This window comes from Neophocaena asiaeorientalis, unplaced genomic scaffold, assembly GCF_003031525.2.
Source record: "Neophocaena asiaeorientalis asiaeorientalis breed wild unplaced genomic scaffold, Neophocaena_asiaeorientalis_V1.1 scaffold571, whole genome shotgun sequence".
Taxonomy (NCBI): domain Eukaryota; kingdom Metazoa; phylum Chordata; class Mammalia; order Artiodactyla; family Phocoenidae; genus Neophocaena; species Neophocaena asiaeorientalis.
Window position 1 is genome coordinate 2,761,402 of NW_020175669.1, and position 24,011 is coordinate 2,785,412.

Sequence of the window (24,011 nt, forward strand, 5' to 3'; positions counted from 1 at the left end):
GGACCTCTGACCTCTGGGCACACTTGCCACTCTTAAAGACATCATTTTTCTCCCAGGTGTGGTCGGAATCCTGGAAAAGACGAAAGTCACCAGGAAGAACGTCAGTATTACAACTCCCTGTGTTTTCAGTTCCTGCTTCTATTTAGTTTGATGGCACTCAACATCAGACCCAACGCTCCACCAAACCCTACAGCAAAACTTTTAGAACACCACTTTAATGAAATGAAATTTATAGATGATATAACTTACCTCAACATGTAATTCCGATAATACCAATATGATTCCCTTACAGAAAGGAAAAATAAAATTAATTTTAAATAAAATATGTATTTTAATGTTTTAAATGCTCCGGCACAACTGCACTAGAAGATATAACAAAGATCTCCGATTTTGGCACATACACATCAAATTACTGTGAGCCCCACATTTACAAATGCAGAATGACATAGGTGTGGTTCCTCAGGGACCTTGCTTCTCAAAATCATGAACAGATGATGGTAAAATTTCTAACAAAATAAAGTTCCAATTGACACAGCAATTGCACTTATGGAAAATTTTAAGGTATATTAAAACAGGACAAAAAATACTGTGTGTTAACACATAAAATACAACTAGACCCTAGGCTCAAATAATTATAAACATCTTTTCACCTTTTGTGCAGGGGCAGACCCAGGTTTTGTGGGGCCTGAATTATGCAATTTCAGAAGCCCCTTTTAGGGGAAACAGTACAAAATTACAAATATTAAATTTGTTACAATAGGAAATATTTATTTAGAATGGGAAAAAAGAAATCACAGTAAATCACCAATTTTAAGAAACCAACAAATACCTTAAAATGAAATCCAGAAAAATATGCAACTTACTTTTTTTTTTTTTTTTTTTTTTAAACATCTTTATTGGGGTATAATTGCTTTACAATGGTGTGTTAGTTTCTGCTTTATAACAAAGTGAATCAGCTATACATATACATATGATCCCATATGTCTTCCCTCTTGCGTCTCCCTCCCTCCCACTCTCCCCATCCCACACTTCCAGGCTGTCACAAAGCACCGAGCTAATATCCCTGTGCCTTGCGGCTGCTTCCCCCCAGCTATCTACCTTACTACGTTTGTTAGTGTGTATATGTCCATGACTCTCTCTCGCCCTGTCAAAACTCACCCTTCCCCCTCCCCATATCCTCAAGTCCGTTCTCCAGTAGGTCTGCGTCTTTATTCCTATCTTACCCCTAGGTTCTTCATGACATTTTTTTCCCTTAAATTCCATATATATGTGTTAGCATACGGTATTTGTCTTTTTCTTTCTGACTTACTTCACTCTGTATGACAGACTCTAGTTCTATCCATCTCATTACAAATAGCTCAATTTCATTTCTTTTTAAGGCTGAGTAATATTCCATTGTGTATATGTGCCACATCTTCTTTATCCATTCATCCGATGATGGGCGCTTAGGTTGTTTCCATGTCCTGGCTATTGTAAATAGAGCTGCAATGAACGCAACTTACTTTTATTAGTAAGTAGCCTGACACACTTCTACAATCCTTTTTCCTTTTTTAGTAGACTTTATTTTTGGAGCAGTTTTAGCCACAGCAGTATTAAGCAGAAGGTACAGAGATTTCCCTTAGAACCCTTGCCCCCATTCATACATAGCCTCCACCATTATCAACATTCCCCACCAGATACAATGTACAACATTTGATGAAACTGACAAACCTACATTGGTGCATCATTATCACCCAGAGTCCATAGTTTACATTAGGATTACTCTTGGTGTTGTACATTCTATGGCTCTGGAAATTTATAATGGCAGATATCTACCATTATAGTATCATATAGAGTAGTTAGTTTCACTGCCCTAAAAAATCCTCTGTGCTCTGCCTATTTACAACCCTTTTTTAATATACTTCTTGCTGAGGTTTCTTTGATCATTTTTTTATATAACAGTGACCTTGTAAGGACATTTTCTGTAACAAAAAATAAGTAATTCTGTCTTTAGCATAGTTTAAATTTTTAAAAATTATAATTGGTAGTTTAGGAAATTATCGGTGGCTGAAAGTTTCTTTCAGCTTCACAACTTGTTATTGGTAATATTCTGTAAAGTTATTATTTTTTTTAGCTACTTAGTTTTTTTAATTAATTTATTTATTTATTTTTGGCTGTGTTGGGTCTTCGTTGCTGTGCATGGGCTTTCTCTAGTTGTGGCGAGTGGGGGCTACTCTTTGTTGCAGTGCATGGGCTTCTCATTGCAGTGGCTTCTCTTGTTGCAGAGCATGGGCTCTAGGCACGTGGGCTTCAGTAGTTCTGGCATGTGGGCTCAGTAGTTGTGGCTCACAGGCTCCAGAGCACGGCTCAGTAGTTGTGGCACACGGGCTTAGTTGCTCTGGGGCATGTGAGATCTTCCCAGACCAGGGCTTGAACCCATGTCCCCTGCATTGGCAGGCAGATTCTTAACCACTGTACCACCAGGCAAGTCTTGTAAAGTTCTGACTGCTTGAATTTTCCTTCGATTTTCATGGTGTCAAATTTTCCTACCCTCACAGAAAGGATGGGGATATTTTCTACTGGGCAGAATTGTTTGTATAAAAAAACAATCATTTGTTTTCTTGAAGGGTTAAATTGTCTATAGAACCATCTGGGACTGTTGTTTTCTCTGGGGGAAGATTTGATCTTTTACAATAATTATAGAATAATCCAAGTTTTCATTTCTTCTTGAGTCAGTTTTTGTAAGTTGTATTTTTCTAAGAATTTGTTGATTTTTATCAAGTTTTAAGCTTTATTGCCAAAGTTGTTCATGGTATTCTTATTATCTTTTCCATGATTTGGAACAGGGAGTTATGGATGGATAATTGGTCCATATAATAGTCCATATACGGTTTATACAGTATAGTCTGTGTTCTGGACATACAGCTGGCCTGCTCTCCACATGGGTGGGTTCCACTCAGCGGATGTGGAGAGTCAACTATACTATGGCATTTTATATGAGGCACTTAGTACTTGTGGATTTTGGTATCTGCAGGCGTCCTGAAACCAATTCCCAGCAGATACCAGTGGATGACTGTGAAGTTTTACCCCAAATTATTACTATTGTTTATTAGTGCATTATCTCCTTTTTAAAAACTATGATGTTTATTGATCATCCCCATGGTATTAAATAGGCTCACGTGTCCAAGAAGACTGTCATATGCTGTTTCCAAATGCCAAGGACAAATTGGATTTCACAAGCATTTGTTCAACATTTTTATGTGCTCTTTATCAACTATCAAGAACTACAGATACAGAATACAGCAACCTAGCTCAGCACTGTCTCCACTCGTTTGAGCCCTGTCTCCTGAGCAGAGTGAGAGGCAGCTCAGTACTTGTCGGGCAGGCCTGCAGGTCGGAAGTAATTGGGGTCTTTGCCGCTCCGGCCCCATTCATTGGCAAACTGGTCGGCCTTTGAGTCCTCCAGTCCGTGGCCACTGTCTCCATGCTTGAAAAGGTCTGTAATTCTCGGAATACTCTCTCTGGCATCGCTGGAATGGAAAAGGGCAGGTAGGGGATTACTCCAGGGCTGACGAGCAACAGCCCACCCTCCCCATCTCTCCTCTTTCCAAGGAATCAAGGACTCTGACAGGAGCTAGGAAAGAGGGAATGAAGGCTGAGGCTGCCTGGGCTCAGCCCACCTCAGCCCTGCAGGTCCCCTTATGCTGGGTGAACAGCACCCATGGGGGAGGCTTGGGAATCGTCTGTCCCACCAGCCTTGCTCTGCTCTTCAGCCACTCAGACCCCACACAGGACACAGAGGGTGAGGGTGGATAAGAGGAGGAGAGGCCACAGCCCTACAGGAAGTTCTCCAGGGCTTGGCCCCTCCTGGCTGTCCGAGGCTCTCACACCCATCCCTGCATCCTCAGGGCCCCTGGTACCTGATCACTTTAGCAGCCCAGGCGCCCCCAGGTCCCCTTCGGGCAGCGTCAGAGTTGCCCCGGGCGTGGAAGTACTTGTCGGAATTTTTGTAATTGGCTTCTCTCATGTCAGAGTAGGCTCTCCACATGTCTTTAGCCCCTGGCAGGAAAAGAAAGTGATGATATGAACATGATCACGTCTCAGCAAAATAGAGAAAGAAAACGTTTTCCTCCCACTGGGTCCAGATTTCAGCCTTTGACTAAGCCCTTGGAGATTATTATATTGGCTTGAAATGAATATTCCTTTACTTTTCACTTCCCTGGGTTAATGTTATGAGAATCATACGTGGTGCAAGTTTTACTCTGTTTGATTCCACCCTAAGTCTGTTGGTTCTTCGTTTTTGGTTGTGTGTGATGCGTGTGAAGAGGAGGTCGGATGCTCTTTAAGGGATGTTTGGTTGTACAATGGACCTCTACCTGGAAAGATACAGGAAACCCTCTGACCAGAGGTTGAGAACAAAGACGATTCTGAGGGAGGTTGCAGACATAGGATGCTCCCAACCTAGTCAAGGGGAGAAATCCATCCCTGTGGACAAAGTGAGGACAACTCAGTCCTGAGTACATCTGAATGTCCGGGGCATATTTGGACCTGACCAACTGTCAAAATTCAATCAGCAGGTGATAAATGTGAGTTCCTTAAGAGAGCTTTGAAGAAACAGGGTAATCAGATGCAGAAAAAGGGCAACTGACACACCAGCTCTAAATAAAGTTCAGTGTCCTCTCCAATAAAATAGAGGAGTGTTGCCTCCCTCAGAGTGGTTACACAGAAGAACTGAGGAAATACAGGTTTAACGGCTAAAACTTTGTAGGTGCTCAGTATACTATGACCTCTCTACTCCTTAGGAAGAGTGGGACAAAAAAAGAAAAAGAATGAAGATGTGGAGCGGGGAGTTATGGACAGGACTCTGATCAGCTAGAATTAAATGGCAAAGTTAAAAAAAAAACTTACCAGGACAAAGAGAAAAATCCAATGTAGAGTTATAATCAGGGTTTATATGATGACTCTATGAGAAAACTTATCTTCATATTATATATTTGTCATGTTTGGCATTTGGAAAGATAGTTTTGTTGAGAGTTATGACATTCCTACTATACTTATTCCCACTGAGTTACTGATTTAAATAGATCCTTGAAGTCCAGACTTTCTTAAAAAGTATTTCGGGGCTTCCCTGGTGGCGCAGTGGTTGAGAGTCCGCCTGCCGATTCGGGGGACGCGGGTTCGTGCCCCGGTCCGGGAGGATCCCACATGCCGTGGGGCGGCTGGGCCTGTGAGCCATGGCCGCTGAGCCTGCGCGTCCGGAGCCTGTGCTCCGCAACGGGAGAGAGGTCTGCGTACCGCAAAAAAAAAAAAAAAAAGTATTTCGAAAATGCCTGGCATATCTTCTCACCTAAGGTCAGAAAAACCAGAGGTACTGTGCACACTTCGGTGTGCATAAAAATCAACTGGGGTGCTTAATAAAGGCCAGATTTCCAGTCTCAACCCCTGGGATTGTGATTCAAGGGAAGGGTTGTGTGTGGCCCCAGGCGCCTGCCTTCCACAAAGCACCCCAGACCACCGGTGATTCTCATGCATGTGGCCCTAGAACAGCCCTTTGAAAAACACTGACCTAAGAGATGAAAAAATATTTTTAGCTGGGTCTGTGAGAATTTAGATAGAACGGCCAGCAAACTCTTAAAACAATTATTCAGTAACTATCACAGAAAAATAATAACACAAAATAATTTTGTGAAATAAACAAATTTTTGCTACTTCACTGTGGTTAGTGAGGTACATATCTCTTGCTATCAGTTTCTGGCCAGGTCTCAGCCTCAGTAGAACCATTGTCAAGGTAATTCATTGTGCCATTTGTGGTGGGGAGAGGAGCTCTATCAAGTTGCCTTCTAAAGGCACCACATCCCCGCTATTTGCCATTTGCTCAGATACAGAGCAGGACATGTGTTCACAAATCCCTCACTCTCCCACGTCTACTCTTGTCTAGGAGGCATATAATACCTCGGTTAATAGCAAGGTCTGGGGGAGCTCAATGTCTTGGGTTAAATCCCGCTCTGCTGGAGGACTTTGTTAGGTGTCTTAATTTCTTGGTGCCTCAGTTTCTCTGGTAAGGGATAATGGTACCAACATTGCAGGACTAAAGGATTAAAACCTGAGGATGACAAGGAGTTCACTCATGCATGCGAAGCTCTTAGAACAGTGCCTAGCAGGTATTAAAAGCTCAGGTATTTTAGTTATAATTATTAAGTGGATGGGGAGGGTGAACATTCCCCACCCATTTAATGCACCCACTTCATGGTACCTGAGACTTGGAAATGAGCCATCCCTAGTTGCCCACGAGGGGGCAGCAGAGCCCCACTTGTATTTAGGGAACATGCACCTCCTGAATCCAGATCTCTTCCTCACTCCTGCTGAAAGTTGGGGCCCAAATTCTATGTGACCTCGGGCTTGGGAATCCCAAGGGTGCAAAGCTGGTCAGAAAAACCTGGGGAAGTGCTACCACGGAAACCAAGCTCCTTTTTTTCCCTCTTATGGTCTTTGCCCTGTGGGGATGTGACCTCTGCTCAGGTGAATCCTGGGAGCTGCAGATGCATCCTTCCCCTGACCCATCCTTTGATCCTTACCTTGACCAGCTTCCTTGACGAATGTAGCCCATCTCTGGCTGCTGACGCCCAGGATCAGGAAGCAGAAAATGATGCCCGTGGAAAGCTTCATCCTGCTGCAGGGAGATGAGCAGACACAAACAAGGATGACAGGTCTGGGTTTTTGTTCTTGTTTTCGTTTTGTAATGTGGATACACCCTTGCATTCCAAAAATAAATCCCACTGAATTTTATCTCAATATATAGCCGATAGATAGATAGCATTACAGAGGATCCAGTTCTCATTTCCGTGTGTCTCATTGGAATCCCAATGATTTCCTGTGTGAGGGATTGCAACAGGCTTTTAGTATAAACCATTTCCAGTCCAGTCATCCCCTATCAGCCCTGAAACCCACCTGCACAGCAAGTTTCCCAAAGGCATTAGGAGTTTGGGCACTATACCTCTCTGTAATATGAGATGAGGTAAACAATGCACAAGCACTTACAAATGCTTGCTCTACCTATCACTGACTTCACACAGAAGAAGCATATGGAACCCCTACCCCCCAAAGTATTCACAGCTGGTGAATTCTGATTGTCAGAATAGTAGATTCAGGAAGGAAGCAGAGGGCTGGGCTGCAGCACAAGAATGCTGGTGAAGAAAGAGAATCTCCAAAGAGGAAAAGTTTGGAAAGTTCTAGCACCTCACCGTTGGCTGTGCCTTCCTGCTGAGGCTCCTGGCAAAGCTGAGCTGCCTGTGCTGCCTGCCTGGGAGATGGAGCTGGTGCTTTATATATTGACACTTGGCTAGTGGAGCAAATGAGAAGACAGGTTTGAACCAAAAGAAAAAAAACCAAACAAACAGGAAAGAAAGAAATTTGGGAAATTCCTCTTGACAGCATTTCAAAACAGCAGCGTTATTTTTCACACACATCTAATTCTCCTGGATTGTGCAATCTGGCAGTTTTCAAGAGTGTAGCAAGTTGGGCTGCTTCTGTCTGTTTCCAGTCTCACTCCTGGTGGGGAAGGGTGTTTTTCCCCACACAATAATGTACTGACATTTGCTGTGAAGGGTAATCAATATTAGAAAAAGAGAGTTGATTGCCTAAAGAATGTGAGGATACAGGGCAAAAGGAAGAGCAGTAAAGGGCCATTGCAAGGGACAGCTCAGGATGAAGCTGGGACCCCAGGGCACAGGAGTCAGAAAGGAAGGAGAGAGAAGCCCAGGAAACCTGCGGGTGTAAGTCATCAGGAGGCAGAAGCGCATCGGGGGCGGGAAGGTGGTAGAACGCGCATCGAGCTCGGTTTGCCGGTCTTTAAGTGGTCGCGCCCCCTTGGAGAACACGACCAGAAGGCAAGGCGGTCCCGGGCTCTCTAGCTTCGCGGTGATTGTAAAGTGCAGACCACTTGCCACGGAACATAGTTGAAATAGAAAATAGGAAGATGGCAGCAAACCCTTCAGGACAAGAGCATTAAAAATTAACCCTAGAGATAGCCTCATCTACCAGAGGGCAGACAGCAGAAGCAAGAAGAACTACAATCCTGCAGCCTGTGGAACAAAAACCACATTCACAGAAAGATAGACAAGATGAAAAGGCAGAGGGCTATGTACCAGATGAAGGAACAAGATAAAACCCCAGATAAACAACTAAATGAAGTGGAGACAGGCAACCTTCCAAAAAAAGAATGCAGAATAATGATAGTGAAGATGATCCAGGCCCTCGGAAAAAGAATGGAGGCAAAGATTGAGAAGATGCAAGAACTGTTTAACAAAGGCCTAGAAGAATTAAAGAACAAAGAAACAGAGATGAACAATACAGTAACTGAAATGAAAACTACACTAGAAGGAATCAATAGCAGAATAACTGAGGCAGAAGAAATCACGCAACATAGGAGCACGTCAATACATAAGGCAACTGCTGACAGCTGTAAAAGAGGAAATCAACAGTAACACAATATAGTTGGGGACTTTAACACCTCCCTTACACCAATGGACAGATCATCCAAAATGAAAATAAATAAGGACACAATAGACCAGATAGATTTAATTGATATTTATAGGACATTCCATCCCAAAACAGCAGATTACACTTTCTTCTCAAGTGCACATGGAACATTCTCCAGGATAGATCACATCTTGGGTCACAAACCAAGCCTCAGTAAACTTAAGAAAATTGAAAAAACAAATACCACATGATCTCACTTATATGCTGAATCTAAAAAAAATCAAAAGCTGAACTCATGGATACAGAGAACAGATTAATGTTTGCCAGAGGCAGGGAGTGGGAGATGAGTAAAAGGAGTGAAGGGCGTCAAAAGGTACAGACTTCCAGTTATAAAATAATTAAGTCCTGGGCATGTAATGTACAGCATGGCAACTATAGTTAATAATACTGTATTGTGTATTTGAAAGTTGCTAAGAGAATAAATCTTAAAAGTTCTCACCACAAGAAAAAAATTGTAACTATGTGTGGTGATGGATGTTCTCTATACTTCTTGTGGTGGTCATTTCACAATACAGTTGTCCCACAGTATCTGCAGAGGATCCATTCCAAGACCCCTGTGGATACCAAAATGCTCAGATGCTGAAGTCCCTTATATAAAATGGCATAGTATTCGCACACAACCTAAGCACTTCCTCCCATGTACTTTAAATCATCTCTAGTTTACTTATAATACCTAATACAATGTAAATGCTATGTAAATAGTTGCCAGAGCACAACAAATTCAAGTTCTGCTTTTTGGAACTTTCTGGAAATTTTGTTTTCAAATATTTTAGATCCAAGTTTGGTTAAGTCCTCCGATATGAAACTCATGGATATGGAGGGCCGACTCTATATACAAATATCGAATCATTATGTTGTACACATGAAAGTAATATAATGTTCTATGTCAATTATATCCCAGCATTAATTAATTGAACATGTTACCTTACAGGGTACAGAAAGAATTCGGCACCATGGACCCTTTCTTTCTCCACTTATTGAGACTACACATCATACAACAACTTCAATGTGATGGGTAAGTACTAAAGAGTACACTGCTACCCCATGTCAAGTCATGGCACAGAAAGGGCACCACTTGACTAGTCTCAGCTGTGTCAGACAATACACACACCAACGAAAAAATCAACAAATTATTTGGAAGTTCCTAGAATGATTTAGGAAACAATGTGTGTATAACCAATTCACTTTGCTGTACACCTGAAACTAAACTAACACCACATTGTAAATCAACTATACTTCAATAAAAATTTTTAAAAAAGAAACAATGTGTGCTATGACCATATGTTTTTTTGAGCAGTTTTAGAATTTATGTAATTTTGTTCATTTGAAGGATCAGTGGCAGAATAATTAAACATATTACTTTACCATCTAAAACTTTTAAAGTACCCCCCCTCTGGAAGCCCCCCGCAAGCAACCCAGGAAACAGGATATTACTAACACCGCAGAAGCCCCTGTGTCCCACTCTCTGCTGCATGCTTCCCCCGCCCTTTCTCCAAAGGTAAACCCCTTCCCAAACTTCGTGTTATCATTCCCTTGCTTTTTTAAAATTGTTTTTTTAATCACATACGCATATCCATAAACAATATATTTTTAAGGTTTTTGCAGGTTTTGAACTTTCTGTAAATAGATTTCTATTGTATGGATTCACTAGTCATTTGCTTATTTTGGTCAACAATATGTTCTGTAGACATAGGCATGTTGATGACTGTTGCAGTAGTTCTTCCATTTTCAATGCTGAAGACTATTGCCAAGCATGAATGTAACACAGCTTATTTCAACATTTGGGTTTTTTCTGTTTTGCTATTACAGTTGCTTCTGGCAATCTTGTGCAAATATTCCAGTACAAGAGTTCAAATGGTAGAGACCTAGAAGTGAAATAGAATATGATTATGTTGAACCTTAGCTGGTAATACCAAATTATCTTGCCAAAATGGTTATATACATATATTTACAATACATATTTCTATATTTTATATATTTATATTCCCACAAGTAGTGGATACATGGCCCCCTTGCTCCACATCCTAGGCCATATTTGTTTTTTATGTCAAGTTGGTGAGTGATAAATAGTATCACATTGTAGTTTAAATTTGTGTTTTCCTGATTGTCAATGAGATGCCCCATTTTTACATATTGATGAGCCATTTGTACTTTCTCTTCTGTGAAATTTATATTTATTTCTTTTTCCTTTTTTATTGATTAGTAGGAGCTCTTTCTATACTTCATATAAAGCCTTTTTGATTATGTATGTTACAAATATCTTCCCCCAGCTCGTGGCTTTTATTTTCATGTTTTCAGTCCTTTTCATGGGAGTAATGTATTTGGTTTTATATTTAACAAACGTACGATTCAACAAAATTATAATGTACAGCTATGCACTAATTCTTTTAAAATGCTTTCTTTCCCTTTATTTATCAATGTTTAGAGTAATAAGTTTAATCCCAGCAACTGCAAAGTTGTCTAATAAATTTGCTTTTTTAAAACGTTTCTTTATGGTATCTTTTGATGAACACTAATGCTTACCTTTGTTGTAGCTTTTTTTCGATTAAGAACCATCTTTTAAAGTGGAAAATTATCTTATTCATTCTCTGACAACCAACTTCTGTAACTTATTAATGTATTTGCTCAAGGTACAGAATATATATAACCTATGACGTAGCTATCTTTGCAAGCACTGTGGGAAGTAAACTTTAATTTTTCTCTCAAGAGAGTTTTCTTTAAAAGTCAGTAGTTTTTATTTATTTATTTATTTTTAGGCCATGCTGTGCGTCATGCAGGATCCTAGTTCCCCAACCAGGGATCAGACCCGTGCCCCCTGCATTGGGAGCTGAGAATCTTAACCACTGGACTGCCAGGGAAGTCCCAAGCCAGTGCTTTTTAAAAGAGTTTGGTTTGCTTCCTATTTTCACCTGGGAAATCTTTGAAACTTTCCACTTAGTTTCAAAGGTATAGCTGGTAGTCTCTACCCTTTGGAAGTGGATTACCTTCTGGTGTGCTGGAATCAGCTCATACTAGCTCAGGAGAGCTAACTGTTACATTTTCAGGGATTTTGCAAGCCAACTGTTAAGTCTTTGTCTTTTGAAATTAGCCGTGTTGGCAGTATTTACACCATGGAAATTGACAAACACTTAAGTCAGGGGTTTTTGTTGTTTTTTTTTTTTTTTGCGGTCCGCGGGCCTCTCACTCTTGTGGCCTCTCCCGTTGCGGAGCACAGGCACGGACGCGCAGGCTCAGCGGCCATGGCTCACGGGCCTAGCTGCTCCGTGGCATGTGGGATCTTCCCAGACCGGGGCACAAACCCGTGTCCCCTGAATCGGCAGGCGGACTCTCAACCACTGCGCCACTAGGGAAGCCCAAGTCAGGGTTTTTGGGTTTTGTTTTTTGTTTTTTCTTCCAGAGAGCCATCTCTTAATTCCCAGCACACGCCTGGGACTACTTCTAATTCCAAGTTCCACAGGTCCTTTCCTTTGTTCTTCTAGGCACTGACAAACCAATCCTTGAGGCAAGGGCAGCTTCTGCAAATACACAGCTTCAGCACCAGAAAGGCTGGATTCTCCATTCCCTATCCTTCAGTTCACTCAGGGAGATTAAAAGAGATATTACATTCAAACAACTTAAGAAGTATTAAATTCTTGTGTACACTCTTGATTATATGACTGCATTTTCTCCCCAAGAAAACAAACATGTGGGGCAGATGCATACATCAGAAAAGGAAACGTTTTTTACACAGCTGCTCTGAGCTTCCTGAGACCAGGAGCTACACTTGCCTATATGTTTATCTGGTAGAGGGCAGCAGCTCCCTAATACTGAGGCGAGGCAACCTGCTAGGAGGTGGGTGGTTTCTGCTCTGGGGGGCTTCTCACTCTTCCCATGCTCCAAGAGTGTGGGAAAACACCCTCCACTGGACTGCAAGTGTCATAAAGAAATGACCGACTTCCTAGAATCACACACAAGTCTAACACAACTCACTATCAAACCTAGAAACAGCCATTTAAGAGAACAGATCTACCGCGTTTCTCCTCTCAGTCAACCACTGGTGGCTCACACGTAAGACTGCACCTGCATTCTTCTGGCAGAAGCCACAAGACAGCCATCAACAACAACGACTGGACTTCCCTGGTGGTCCAGTGGTTAAGACTCCATTTTTCCAATGTGGGGGACGTGGGTTTGATCCCTGGTGGGGGAATTGGGATCCTACATGCCGCATGGCGCGGCAAACAAAACCCAACAACAATAACTGCAACACAACCAAACCCAATAATTATCCTACCTTTAAATGACTATAGCGTTTCTCAGCATACAAGCTCTTCAGCAGCATTATTCTGAGCTGGTTAGAACCAGTTGACAGAGACAGAGATTCCCTATATAGACCCAAATGAGATTAATCTGAGTTCCCCTTTCCTTGTTCAAATTTGGGCTTAATACAGAGTCACTGTTCTCAGGTATTCATATAATCAACTTACTGGTGACACACCGTTTGTTAATTTAGATGAACTAACACCCTCAAGGTTATTTGTTTAAGTAAGCATCCTTTTGATGCAAAGAGACATAGACATCTTTAGGAAAACAAATAAGTATTAGATAAGTAGAAGTGGTTGTCAAAGATCTCTCCTCCCAGTATCCTCCACTAAAGCCAGATGGTTTTTCAAGACAGTCTGCTAAAATCTCAGGGGACAGTTAATTCTAAGTTACACAGATTGTTGTAGAAAACCGAAAAAGAATGAAGTTGGACAGCCATTTTAAAGAAGCTAGAGTAACTTGGTTCTAAAACAAGAGTGGACAGTACAAGAAAACAATAGTCCCATTTCAATTCCAAAGGTGCAAAAAATTCAAAACACAGCATAGTGTTACCAAACCAAATATGAGTATTAAAGGTGCCTCATAATTGAGTGCGGTTTATTCTTGGAATGCCAACATTACAGAATCAATGTAATTCACCACAATGATAGCTTAAAGGAGAAAATTATATTATCTCAACTGATTTTTAAAAAGCATTTGATAAAGCTGAAGGCATATTTATGGTTTCTTTTTAAAAATCCTTTAGAAAACTATGTATCAAAGTGAAATTTCTTAATTTTATAAGGTTATTTGCCAAAAAGCTACAGCACATATTTTATTTAATGGAAAAACCTTTAATTCATTGCCGTTCAGGATCTGGAATGAGAAAAGGAATGCTACTATCACCACTGTTGTGTAACACAGCTCTGGAAGCCCTGGCCAATGCCACAGAAAATTTCAAAAGTAAGAGATACAAGGATTGGAAAGGCAGAGATGAAACTGTCATATTTGCAGTTAGTATAATCTTCAACCTCAAAAAGCACACCAAATCAACAAACTATAGAATTACTAAGGAAATTTAATAAGGTTGCCCAACACTTGATCCAAAAGCCAGATCATTTCTCCATAGCAGAAATAACAAAATGGAAAATATGATTAATAATAATAAACAATTCATGGTAACAACATAACTATAAAATTCCTAAGGACTGGTTTCACCAGTAATACACAGCACCACAATGGAGATTTCAAACCTCTAATAAACACCTTAAAAGATGATTCAAACAAATGGAGAGAAGTTCCTGGCTCACTGATGGGATGACTTAATATTGTAGACATGTTGATTCTACCACAAATTAATCCACAAATTTAATGCAATTCTAATGAAAATTCCAGTTGAATTTTCCCAGAACTGAGGAAAATTACTCCAAAATTCATATCAAGAAGTAAAGGTTCATGCATACAAAAGTCAATCCTAAAAAAGGAGAATATTAAGAAGAGGCACTTACCATACGAGGTGTTAAGATGTACAGAAGAGCACAGTAAAAAACAGTAGTATTTGCTCAACAAAAGATATATTGACCAATGGGATAGAATAGAGAGTACAGAGCTAGGGTCACACATATAGGACATTAGTGTACGATCAAGGAGACATCACAAATCATTGAAGACAGGATGGGTTACTTAATAGTTTTGGAAAGAGAAAAATAAAACTGGATCCTTACCTAATACGTATACAAATGTTCACTCCAGAAGTATTAAATACATAAACATGAAGGTAAAACTATAAAGTTAATAGAAAAGAATATCAAATAATATATTTGTGATGTAGAGATGAGGAAAAAATTCTTAAACAAAACTTCAAAAGCGGGCTTCCCTGGTGGCGCAGTGGTTGAGAGTCCGCCTGCCAATGCAGGGGACACGGGTTCGTGCCCCGGTCTGGGAAGATCCCACATGCCGCGGAGCGGCTGGGCCCGTGAGCGGCTGGGCCCGTGAGCCATGGCCGCTGAGCCTGCGCGTCTGGAGCCTGTGCTCTGCAACGGGAGAGGCCACAACAGTGAGAGGCCCGCGTACCACAAAAAAAAAAAAAAAAAAAAAGAAAAAGAAAACTTCAAAAGTACAAGACATAAAATGGTATTTCATTACATGAAAATTAAGAATTTATTTTCAGATAGAGAATGGGAAAAGACAACGTCTAAATTACGGCAAGGGATTAATATTTCAAATATACAAGGAACTTCTGTGAATCATTAAGAAAAAGACGGCAACCCCAATAGAAAAATGGGTGAAAGGTACACAAAAAATAGTTTACAGACAACACACAAGAAGTAATAAGCTCACAGAGGGATGCACAAATCATTAGTAACCAGAAAAATGCAAATGAAACAAGCAGACGTTACATGCATTAGACCAGAAAAAAGATGACATCCGCAATGTGCCATGTATATCAAAAGAGTGATATTCTGGCGTGCACATCCTTGTTTTCACTGTGAAGTGTCACTCTGCTGTCCAGGAGGGCAGCCCTGCCCACATGCCCTCCAACAGTTTTGAGGGTTTCTATAGCTCAGTGCCGTTGCCTTGGCATGACCCAGCTATCCACTTTTCCAGTCTAAAAGCTTCCATCAAAAAAGAATTTTGCTTCAAATACACAGATTAGTGTCTAAATAATAAATAAAGTATTACAGGGTTGCTCTCACAGGACACAGTGACAATCTCTGATGTCTCTTTTGTTGTTGTTTTTTTAAGAAACTCCTCTGTTAGAAATAACTTTTCTAGATACAGTTTTTGTGATCCTATCTGCTATTCTTGCAGCTCCAGGAGAGAGGGAACATTTTCTATTTCTTAACTTGAGGAGACTTCTTTTGCCAGAGACGAGTAGGGCCTATAGTTTTCAAGGTCAAGCGCTGGAAACACATTGTTTAACACTGAAAGAAATGCAGTCCTGAGAGAAAAAGAAATCATATGGAAAAGAAAGTCAGAATAGGATTATTAACAGATGGAATATGGTACCTAAAGATTAGGGACATCTGGGCTACCCTGGTGGCGCAGTCGTTGAGAGTCCGCCTGCCGATGCAGGGGACGCAGGTTCGTGTCCCGGTCCGGGAGGATCCCACATGCCGCGGAGCGGCTGGGCCCGTGAGCCATGGCCGCTGGGCCTGCGCGTCCCGAGCCTGTGCTCAGCAACGGGAGAGGCCGCAGCAGAAAAAAGATTAGGGACATCTTTTTTCCTCTTATCTTCCATTATAAATTTTTTATGTGACTCTGACAGGTTTATCGATTCTTATTTTATAATCGTTATTAATTTGGGTGCGTTATTTATGTGTACGTATGTGTTTGCACATTTAGTGTTGTTGTGGGGAGGTGTGTGTGTAAAGAGAGAGAGCCATATACAAGTCAACTATATTATAAATGGACATTTGCTGTTTTTCCTTATCTCATCCTTGGAATCCCGATCAGGACAGGAACTGGGTTGTTGGTTTTCTTCGCCATCGTACTCAGTACCTAGGAAAATGCCTAGACACAGGCAGACTTAATGACTCTTATTGGACAAACATGTTCACTGAAGAAAATCAAAAAATTTAAACTAAGTATAAAAATGAAAATAAAAGCAATACGAATTTCATCAGCCTAGACGGGGCGGGCGCGGTGGTGGGGGTGGGGGACCGGTGTGCAGGAAGAACCTCTGTAGAAACGTCATGTTTCCAATCTATTGTCTCAGTGCATGTAGACATATGAACCCATAAACAAAAACAGGGTGATATAATACTATCGTTTTATGTTCTGCTTTTTCACTCCACAGCTTATCATAATCATTTTTGCATGTTACTACCCTTACCTACCACAGTCAGTGGCAAAGCCGAAATTCAAATCCAGCCTGTGAAGACTGGGCGTTTGGATTCTTAACCATAGGTTATAGAGTTGACACCTGAACTTGGCAGCCGTTATTAGCACATAACCAAATAACTAGACAATATATTTTAATTCAATTTCATTAAATACTGATTAGCTTAATAATACCTCTCCAGTGGAATGTTACCCGCATGAGAGCACTGATCTTGTCTATCTCAGGTTCCCAGCGCCCAGAAGCGTTCCTGCCACATACTGGGGGGCTCATTAAACGGGTGTTGAATAGTGAAAAAAAGGACGAATGAGTTCTGTAGGCATCTTTACTGGAAGGATAAATTGAGGTTTTTAGAGACTCTTTGTTAGACTATTTTGGACAGTCCCAAGTCCACCCTGCAGAGAATAAAGGATGATCTCAGTGCACTGGCTCCCTCCCAGGTCAGGTCGTTCGGGAACTAGGCACGCTGGCCAGCCTGAGTTATTGCCCATTTGTCCAACTCTTTCAGGAAACGTATCAGTGGGTCATTGACGGGCGATTTTGCAACTATGGTTTAAACAGAGTGGTTTGACAGGACTCCACAGGTAATAAATGTGTGTGTAAACCAAGCACACTATCCTCAGAGAGGACCTGGGTCTTCTTTCCCATAATTACAGATTTCAAAAAGCAAACCTGGGAAACTAGAGAATGGTCAAAGGGCTCCCTATGCACCTGAGAGTGAAAAACAGGCTGTCGAGTGATGCTTCTTTTCTATCACCCACAGCTGAGGACACAGCGGCTCCAAGTACCCCACATCCTAGAGAGGACATCCAGGAAGCAGGGCCAGACCTCAGTAAACTCCCAAGGCTGACAAAGAGGCAGCAGTGCCGGCCTCTGCAATCAACACCTCTCCAACCCATTCCACCTCTGGTCCACTTAGGAAACGCCAGAGGAAAGGGAGGGAGAGACGGCAGTGTCGTCAGTCTTGTCGGGAGTGCAGTATTTGTGGAGATAGGTGATTTCCTCAAATTGGTTCAGGGTGCCAAGAAGAATAGAAGAATGCCTGTCCGGTTCTCAGCTGGGTGCGTGCTCACTGCAAACACTCCCAGCTCATTCTGGTGCCCCTATCAAAGCAGACGGGAGTGCGGTGAGGGAGTTCTTGAGAGAGTTGACATGTGTAGGAGCCGGTGACTGTTCTGGGGATTTCTAAAAGGTTGGAGCACCCATGCCAGCAGAGTTTAAAGAGGCAGTGGTGGAGTGTGACTAGGAAGGAGATGGGGTGAGCTCTTTCCCATCTGCCACCTCTGCAGGAAGAGAAGAGGCTCTCAGTCATTCTGGGGTTAGAATAAAGGCAGTGCTCTGCCAGGTGAGGTGACACCTCAGCTAAGGAGGGAGCTTGGAACATGGACCATCATCAGGACTAGTTGTGGATAACCTGCTCCTCTCTGGGGAGGTCCTCCATAGCTGAGGGGCTGGTATGAAGCTGAACCTCACCTCAGGAGCACCCCCATCACACCTGATGGTTAATAATAGCTCAAAGCTTATTATTATTTCTTCTCAGAAAATATAGTGAGAGAGAGAGAACTTGCATAGGTTTACATTTAAATCTCATATTTCATCATTTCTAGGACACACATTTCTTGATTATACTTTTCTGAAATTAGGATGTGTCTTACATTCACTAATGACCAGGCAGCACTCATGAAATTGTTGTCATTGTTTTAGGATTAATTTTGTGTATGCTTTCCTTTTTGTTTATACACAAGAGTGATATAAGATTAAAATCTATGTCTAAGTTTAAAAGAACTCTCTCAGTAAGTGTAAAATAAAAATTCAGAGTGATAAGAAAACATTATGTCTGAAGCTAAATGGTAGCATCTTTTTTTCTTGGTGGTGTATAAATAGTAACACATCTTTCAGTCTAGGGGTCTTAGACTCAGCGAAATACAGTGTGTCCTTTTCCCCTCCTCTAGTCTCACAGAGTGTTCTCTGCTAACTTGCCCCTCTGATAGTCAGCACAGTACTTTGGAAATTCAAAATATTCATTTATTTCTCCCAAGGCGTCTCATCAGCTACCACAACGACTAACAGTTTATTTGCACGTGGCGTTCCTCATTTTCATTTCTATGAGGGAGTGCGCACAGTATCGTTGGAGGAAACTGAATATTTTCTATGATGAAGTAAAATTGTATCATTTTGGCTGGTGTGAGTATGATATTTGTACAGTTTTAGTAGTCACCTCAGAGTGACTCACTTCCACGTTCTGCAGGTCCAAACCACATCCATACTTTCTACAACTCCCAGACCCTCCCCCCAGTTCTGTCCACTTCCGAACAATACTCTTCTCAGACTTTATTCATTCATTTCAACAAATATTTATAAAGCAGCTACTATTTGTGAGGCCCTATGACAGGCACTGTGGATACAATGACAACACACAGTAAAAGAGACAGGCCTTTGCCCTTGGGTCCCCTACCTACTGGCTCTAAAGACAGACAAGAAAACGGGCAAACGCACTGGAGTGTGACGAGTCCCGGGGACACTCACCTACAGCAAGAGCAGGTGCAACCAGATTCCCGCAGGTCCCTGTCGTCCATCTCAAATGTGCTGCATCCCCTGACCCCACTCTCTTCACCCTCGTTCCTTTCTCAGAGCTAGAGAAGTTTCTGCTCCCCTTGGGCTTAAGCATCCTTTGTGGGCTTGATCCCTCTGCCTCTTGCTTCCCCTTGACTCTGCTCTTATTCCTTCTTCTTTACCTTTCTTGTCTCCCTCTTCCTTAGCTCCTTCCTCTTCCTTATAACTAGTCTGACCTTCTTTGAAAGAAAACCTTTCTTGTATTAGTAAAATAAAAGATTAGGTCAATTGTTCATTTTCAATAAGCATTTGTTGAGATGCCATTATATGCCAGGTACTGGATATTAGGGGTGAACAAGAGAGAAATGGTCACTTCTCTCACTGATTTTATAATACAAGGGAGGAAGATGGACCAAAAGAAAATCCAAACAAAAATTAGAAGAATAAACCAAAAATTGAGTAAAAGAATCCCACATGTTAAAAATTGGTAAACTGTAAAGAATAACCAGAGTGGGTCAGCCAGGATGACCAGGAAGGCCTCTCTCAAGAAAGAGTGAATTCGGGAGAGCCCCACAGGTGAGACATTCCCATCCTTGTGAAAAGCGAGCAGAGGAGTATGTGGGCAGAGAAAATGTCACCTGCAAACGTCCTGTGCCAAAGAAAATCTTGGTTTGTTGGTGATACTGGAGAGTGGGGAGCTTGGGAAGGGGTGGCATGAGATGCTGCTGGAGGGTGGCCAGGGACAGATCACACTGGGCTTTGTAAGCCATGTTAAGCACCTGGATTATATTTTAAGGGACATGGGAATCCATTGAAGGATTTTAAGGAGGGGAGAGACATGATCTGAGTATAGTTTGTATGCTAGACTGAGAGGTAGGGTAACTACATGCTCTCTTTTGCCCAGGACAGTTCCAGCTTCTTCCTGTCATCCAGGTATAATTATCAATAATGCCCCTTTCACAATGGAAAGTGACTTAGCTTAGATGATAAACTCTACAGACACACTTAAGCAGAGGCGGAAGCCATGAAGATGGGGAGACTACTGAGACAGCTGTTGCAGGAACCCAGGTGAGAACAGGTGTGGCCAGGAACGTGGAGGTGCACGTGAGACCAAGCTGATGGGCTAGAGATGAATTTTGGAAGTAGAATCACAGGGCTTGCTAGTGGATTGGATGTGGAGGTAAAGGCAAGGGAAGCATCAAGCACATTTCCCAATATCTGGGGTGAGCCACAGAGGGAAGAGTCGTGTCGTTTGCTGAATCGGAGTGGCCTGGGGGTGAAGAGTTCTGGACGGAGATGCGCGTTTCCTTTGGACAAGCAGAGTGTGAGATCTCTGGAAGCCATCCAATCAGAGGTTTCAGGAGGGCAATCAGATAAACAAGCATGGAGGTTGGAAACCAGGTTCGGAGGGGGAGATATAAGTTTCAGAGCCGTCAGCATGTAGATACTATTTGCTGCGCTTGTTGGGGAGAATACAGAGAAATAAAAAGTGCGAGCCCAGAACCAAGTCTGAGGGACACTTAGAGTTTGGGGAGATGAAAAGACCCAGCTAAGGAGATAAAGGAAAACTGAAGGGAAGCAAAAGGAGAGTGTGGTACTATGAAGCCAAGAGAGAACCTTCCAGGAAGGAGGGAGAGGACAACTGTGCTGAGCATGGCTCAGAGGAGAGAAACATGTCCATTGTTTTGGCAGCATGGAGGTCAGTGGTGACCAGAGCTGTTTTGCTGAGTGGTGGGGACAGAGGACAGGCTGGTGTGGGTTCAAGTGTGAGTCAGAAGCGAGGAATCAGAAAGTGCAGATGGGCAGGTTTTCAACAAGTCTGACTATAAAGAGGAAGAGGAAAACGTGCAAGAGTGAAGAGTGATGTGGATTGAACTCAGGGTTTTCAATGTGGTGCTTTATTGGGAAAGCTGTTACTGACTGTGTGGACTCTGCAAGGTTTTGCCCATGTGAGGAACAAGCACAATCTAGGAATTTGTGATTTATAGAGTCACAGGTAATTCCTGTGCTCTAACAGGCCCAAACCCCTTTTATTAGACACTGTTTTCCTCAGTAAGAAGTAGAATGCTGGGACTTCCGGGGCAGTCCAGTGGTTAAGACTTGGAGCTCTCACTGCCACGTCCTACAACGTCCCTCCTGCGCCCTGAAAGGACAGAGGTTAACACCGTGCCCAGCTGGCACAGGAGAAATGTTTACCAGTTCCAGTATCACAAGCGGGGCAAAGAAGGGTGGACGTGGAGTTCAGAGTAAATAAACTGATAACCGGCACACACTTCTACCCTGAAAGTGGGATTCAGGAGCACTCCTAAGGGGAGACGATTCATGATGAAATGATCTCTGTAGGGGAAAGACAAGTTTAATTTCCTTGTCAAGGAGGAAGAATAACTGTGTCTATAAGGTCGTTAGTCACAGGAGAACTTTCTCATACAGTTCCCATCAGAACGCACTGTCAGAGGTGTACGTAGAGGCTGTGTCTCAGAAAAGCGAGTCTGACAAAATAAAGCAGGAGCAGGGTAACTGGGATTCGGGAGAGCATGGTGGCAGATTGGCTGGCAAGAACAGGCTCAAAGCACTGCTGAGTTTAGGGCTCTAGTGGTAAAGTCTCAACAGACCCCAGGTTGTAAGGAGACTCCTGTTATGAGAATGTTCACTATTAGATTTCTATCCCAGGTACTGAAGGTATAGAGTTTTGCAAAATGAGGGGAAAGAAAGGAAAAGTAGGAGAAAGGATGACTTGAAAGTTTGGATAAAGCAAGTTCTCCAAATTATTGTAAATAGGAAAAATTTAATACTCAGCCTTTTTATTACTTGAAATAAAAGTTGGATACAGAAGTCTATTCACCATTCTTTGTTTTTTTTGGCTGCATTGGGTGTTCGTTGCTGCACGCAGGCTTTCTCTAGTTGCGGCGAGTGGGGGCTACTCTTCGTTGCGGTGCGTGGGCTTCTCATTGCGTTGGCTTCTCTTGCTGCGGAGCACGGGCTCTAGCCGCGCGGGCTTCTGTAGTTGTGGCGTGTGGGATCAGTAGTTGTGGCTTGTGGGCTCTAGAGCGCAGGCTCGGTAGTTGTGGTGCACAGGCTTAGTTGCTTTGCGGCATGTGGGATCTTCCCGGACTACGGCTCGAACCCGTGTCCCCTGCATTGGCAGGTGGATCCTTAACCACTGTGCCACCACAGAAGCCCCTGTTCCCCACTCTTTAAAGTGTTAGATCATTTTACTTCTTGGAATCTGTAATCTGAAAAAACCAAACACCAAAACCAAATTTTTATCCAAGGAAGAAGGTTATTGGTTTATCTAGGAATTTGTGATTTATAGAGTCACAGGTAATTCCTGTGCTCTAACAGGCCCAAACCCCTTTTATTAGACACTGTTTTCCTCAGTAAGAAGTAGAATGCTGGGACTTCCGGGGCAGTCCAGTGGTTAAGACTTGGAGCTCTCACTGCCGTGGGCCTGGGTTCAAGCCCTGGGGGGAGAACTAAGATCCCACAAGCCATGCGGCATGACTGGAAAAAGAGTAACATGCTGCTGGCTTTCCTCTGTTGGGAAGGGTCCAGGGAGGGAAAAGGACTTCTTCTCAAGGACCTGATACATATCCAATGCAATACAAAACCTCCTGATACCTAATCTCGATGTTGTCCCTATGCCTCCGTTTGTGGACATGTTTATTCCTGGACACTTGCATAAGGCAAGGAATATAGAGTGAAGGGAAACAGCGTTGGAGGCACTTCTGGATGGCACAGACAGAAATTGGTTCATAGATGGATTTGTAGGTGTTGCTGAGAAATGAAGAGAAGATCAAGGTGCAGCTGCTGGAGCAGGATTCCACGATCCAGTCGTCCCGAGGCTGTGTCCCCTGCCCGCACACAGACACCACTGAGGACGAACTAAGGGCACTAGACCCCAGGGCAGAGAAGCTGACAGGACACAACTGTCAGGGAGTGAAGAGGCCTGAATGCAGAAGGGCCTAGAAAGAGCACCACTGTAACCAGAGGGGCCTGGAGGGGAGCGGGTCTGATTAGGGGAAGGGGTGGAGCAGGGTGTCTGCCCTGTCTGATGCTGAGACTGTGGCCCCGACACCCAAGACACAGGCACAGACTCGGCCTTCACGTGGGTGCCCAGCCATCACCCCTTGGGAACAAACAGGCTGTCCTTATATCAAAGAAAAACACACGGTTTTCAACATTCAATCTCTTAAGCATTTATTAGATCTGCTGGCTTCTGTGGACAGAGGACTCACTAGCTCAGCGTCCCTGCCCTTGGGGGCTCACAGCCCCGTCGTCTCCTGAGCAGAGTGAGAGGCAGCTCAGTACTGGTCGGGCAGGCCTGCAGGTCTGAAGTAATTGGGGTCTTTGCCGCTCCGGCCCCATTCATTGGCAAACTGGTCGGCCTTTGAGTCCTCCACTCCGTGGCCACTGTCTCCATGCCGAAAAAGGTCTGTGACTCTCTGAAGATTCTCTCTGGCATCGCTGGAATGGAGGAGGGCAGGTAGGGGATTACTCCAGGGCTGACGAGCAACAACCCACCCTCCCCATCTCTCCTCTTTCCAAGGAATCAAGGACTCTGACAGGAGCTAGGAAAGAGGGGATGAAGCCTGAGGCTGCCGGGGCTCAGCCCACCTCAGCCCTGCGGGTCCCCTTATGCTGGGTGAACAGCACCCATGGGGGAGGCTTGGGAATCGTCTGTCCCACCAGCCTTGCTCTGCTCTTCAGCCACTCAGACCCCACACAGGACACAGAGGGTGAGGGTGAATAACAGGAGGAGAGGCCAGGGCTTCCCTGGTGGTGCAGTGGTTGAGACTCCGCCTGCCGATGCAGGGGACACGGG

General features: G+C 43.1%; 2 protein-coding genes across 3 annotated transcripts in view; both read right to left on the reverse strand.

The window, feature by feature from the left end:
• Positions 1–3,101: 3,101 nt before the first annotated feature.
• On the reverse strand, positions 3,102–7,312 carry LOC112390603 (serum amyloid A-2 protein-like). Of its 2 annotated transcripts, none has more exons than XM_024731589.1 (4): positions 7,221–7,312; positions 6,555–6,649; positions 3,900–4,038; positions 3,102–3,509 (listed from the first exon to the last, which is right to left on the reverse strand). In XM_024731589.1, the coding sequence occupies exons 2-4, from the start codon at positions 6,643–6,645 to the stop codon at positions 3,347–3,349; spliced, it is 393 nt and encodes a 130-aa protein (XP_024587357.1). In that variant the 5' UTR covers positions 6,646–6,649; positions 7,221–7,312; the 3' UTR covers positions 3,102–3,346. The 2 variants fall into 2 exon arrangements, with proteins under 2 accessions (XP_024587357.1, XP_024587358.1); XM_024731590.1 differs by having other exon boundaries at positions 7,216–7,260.
• Positions 7,313–23,360: 16,048 nt separating this feature from the next.
• Positions 23,361–24,011, reverse strand: part of LOC112390602 (serum amyloid A protein-like) — a 6,108-nt gene continuing 5,457 nt past the window's right edge. The window contains exon 4 of the mRNA XM_024731588.1: positions 23,361–23,653. Within this exon, the coding sequence (XP_024587356.1) occupies positions 23,491–23,653 (163 nt within the window). The 3' untranslated portion in view covers positions 23,361–23,490. The remainder of the gene's footprint in view (positions 23,654–24,011) is intronic.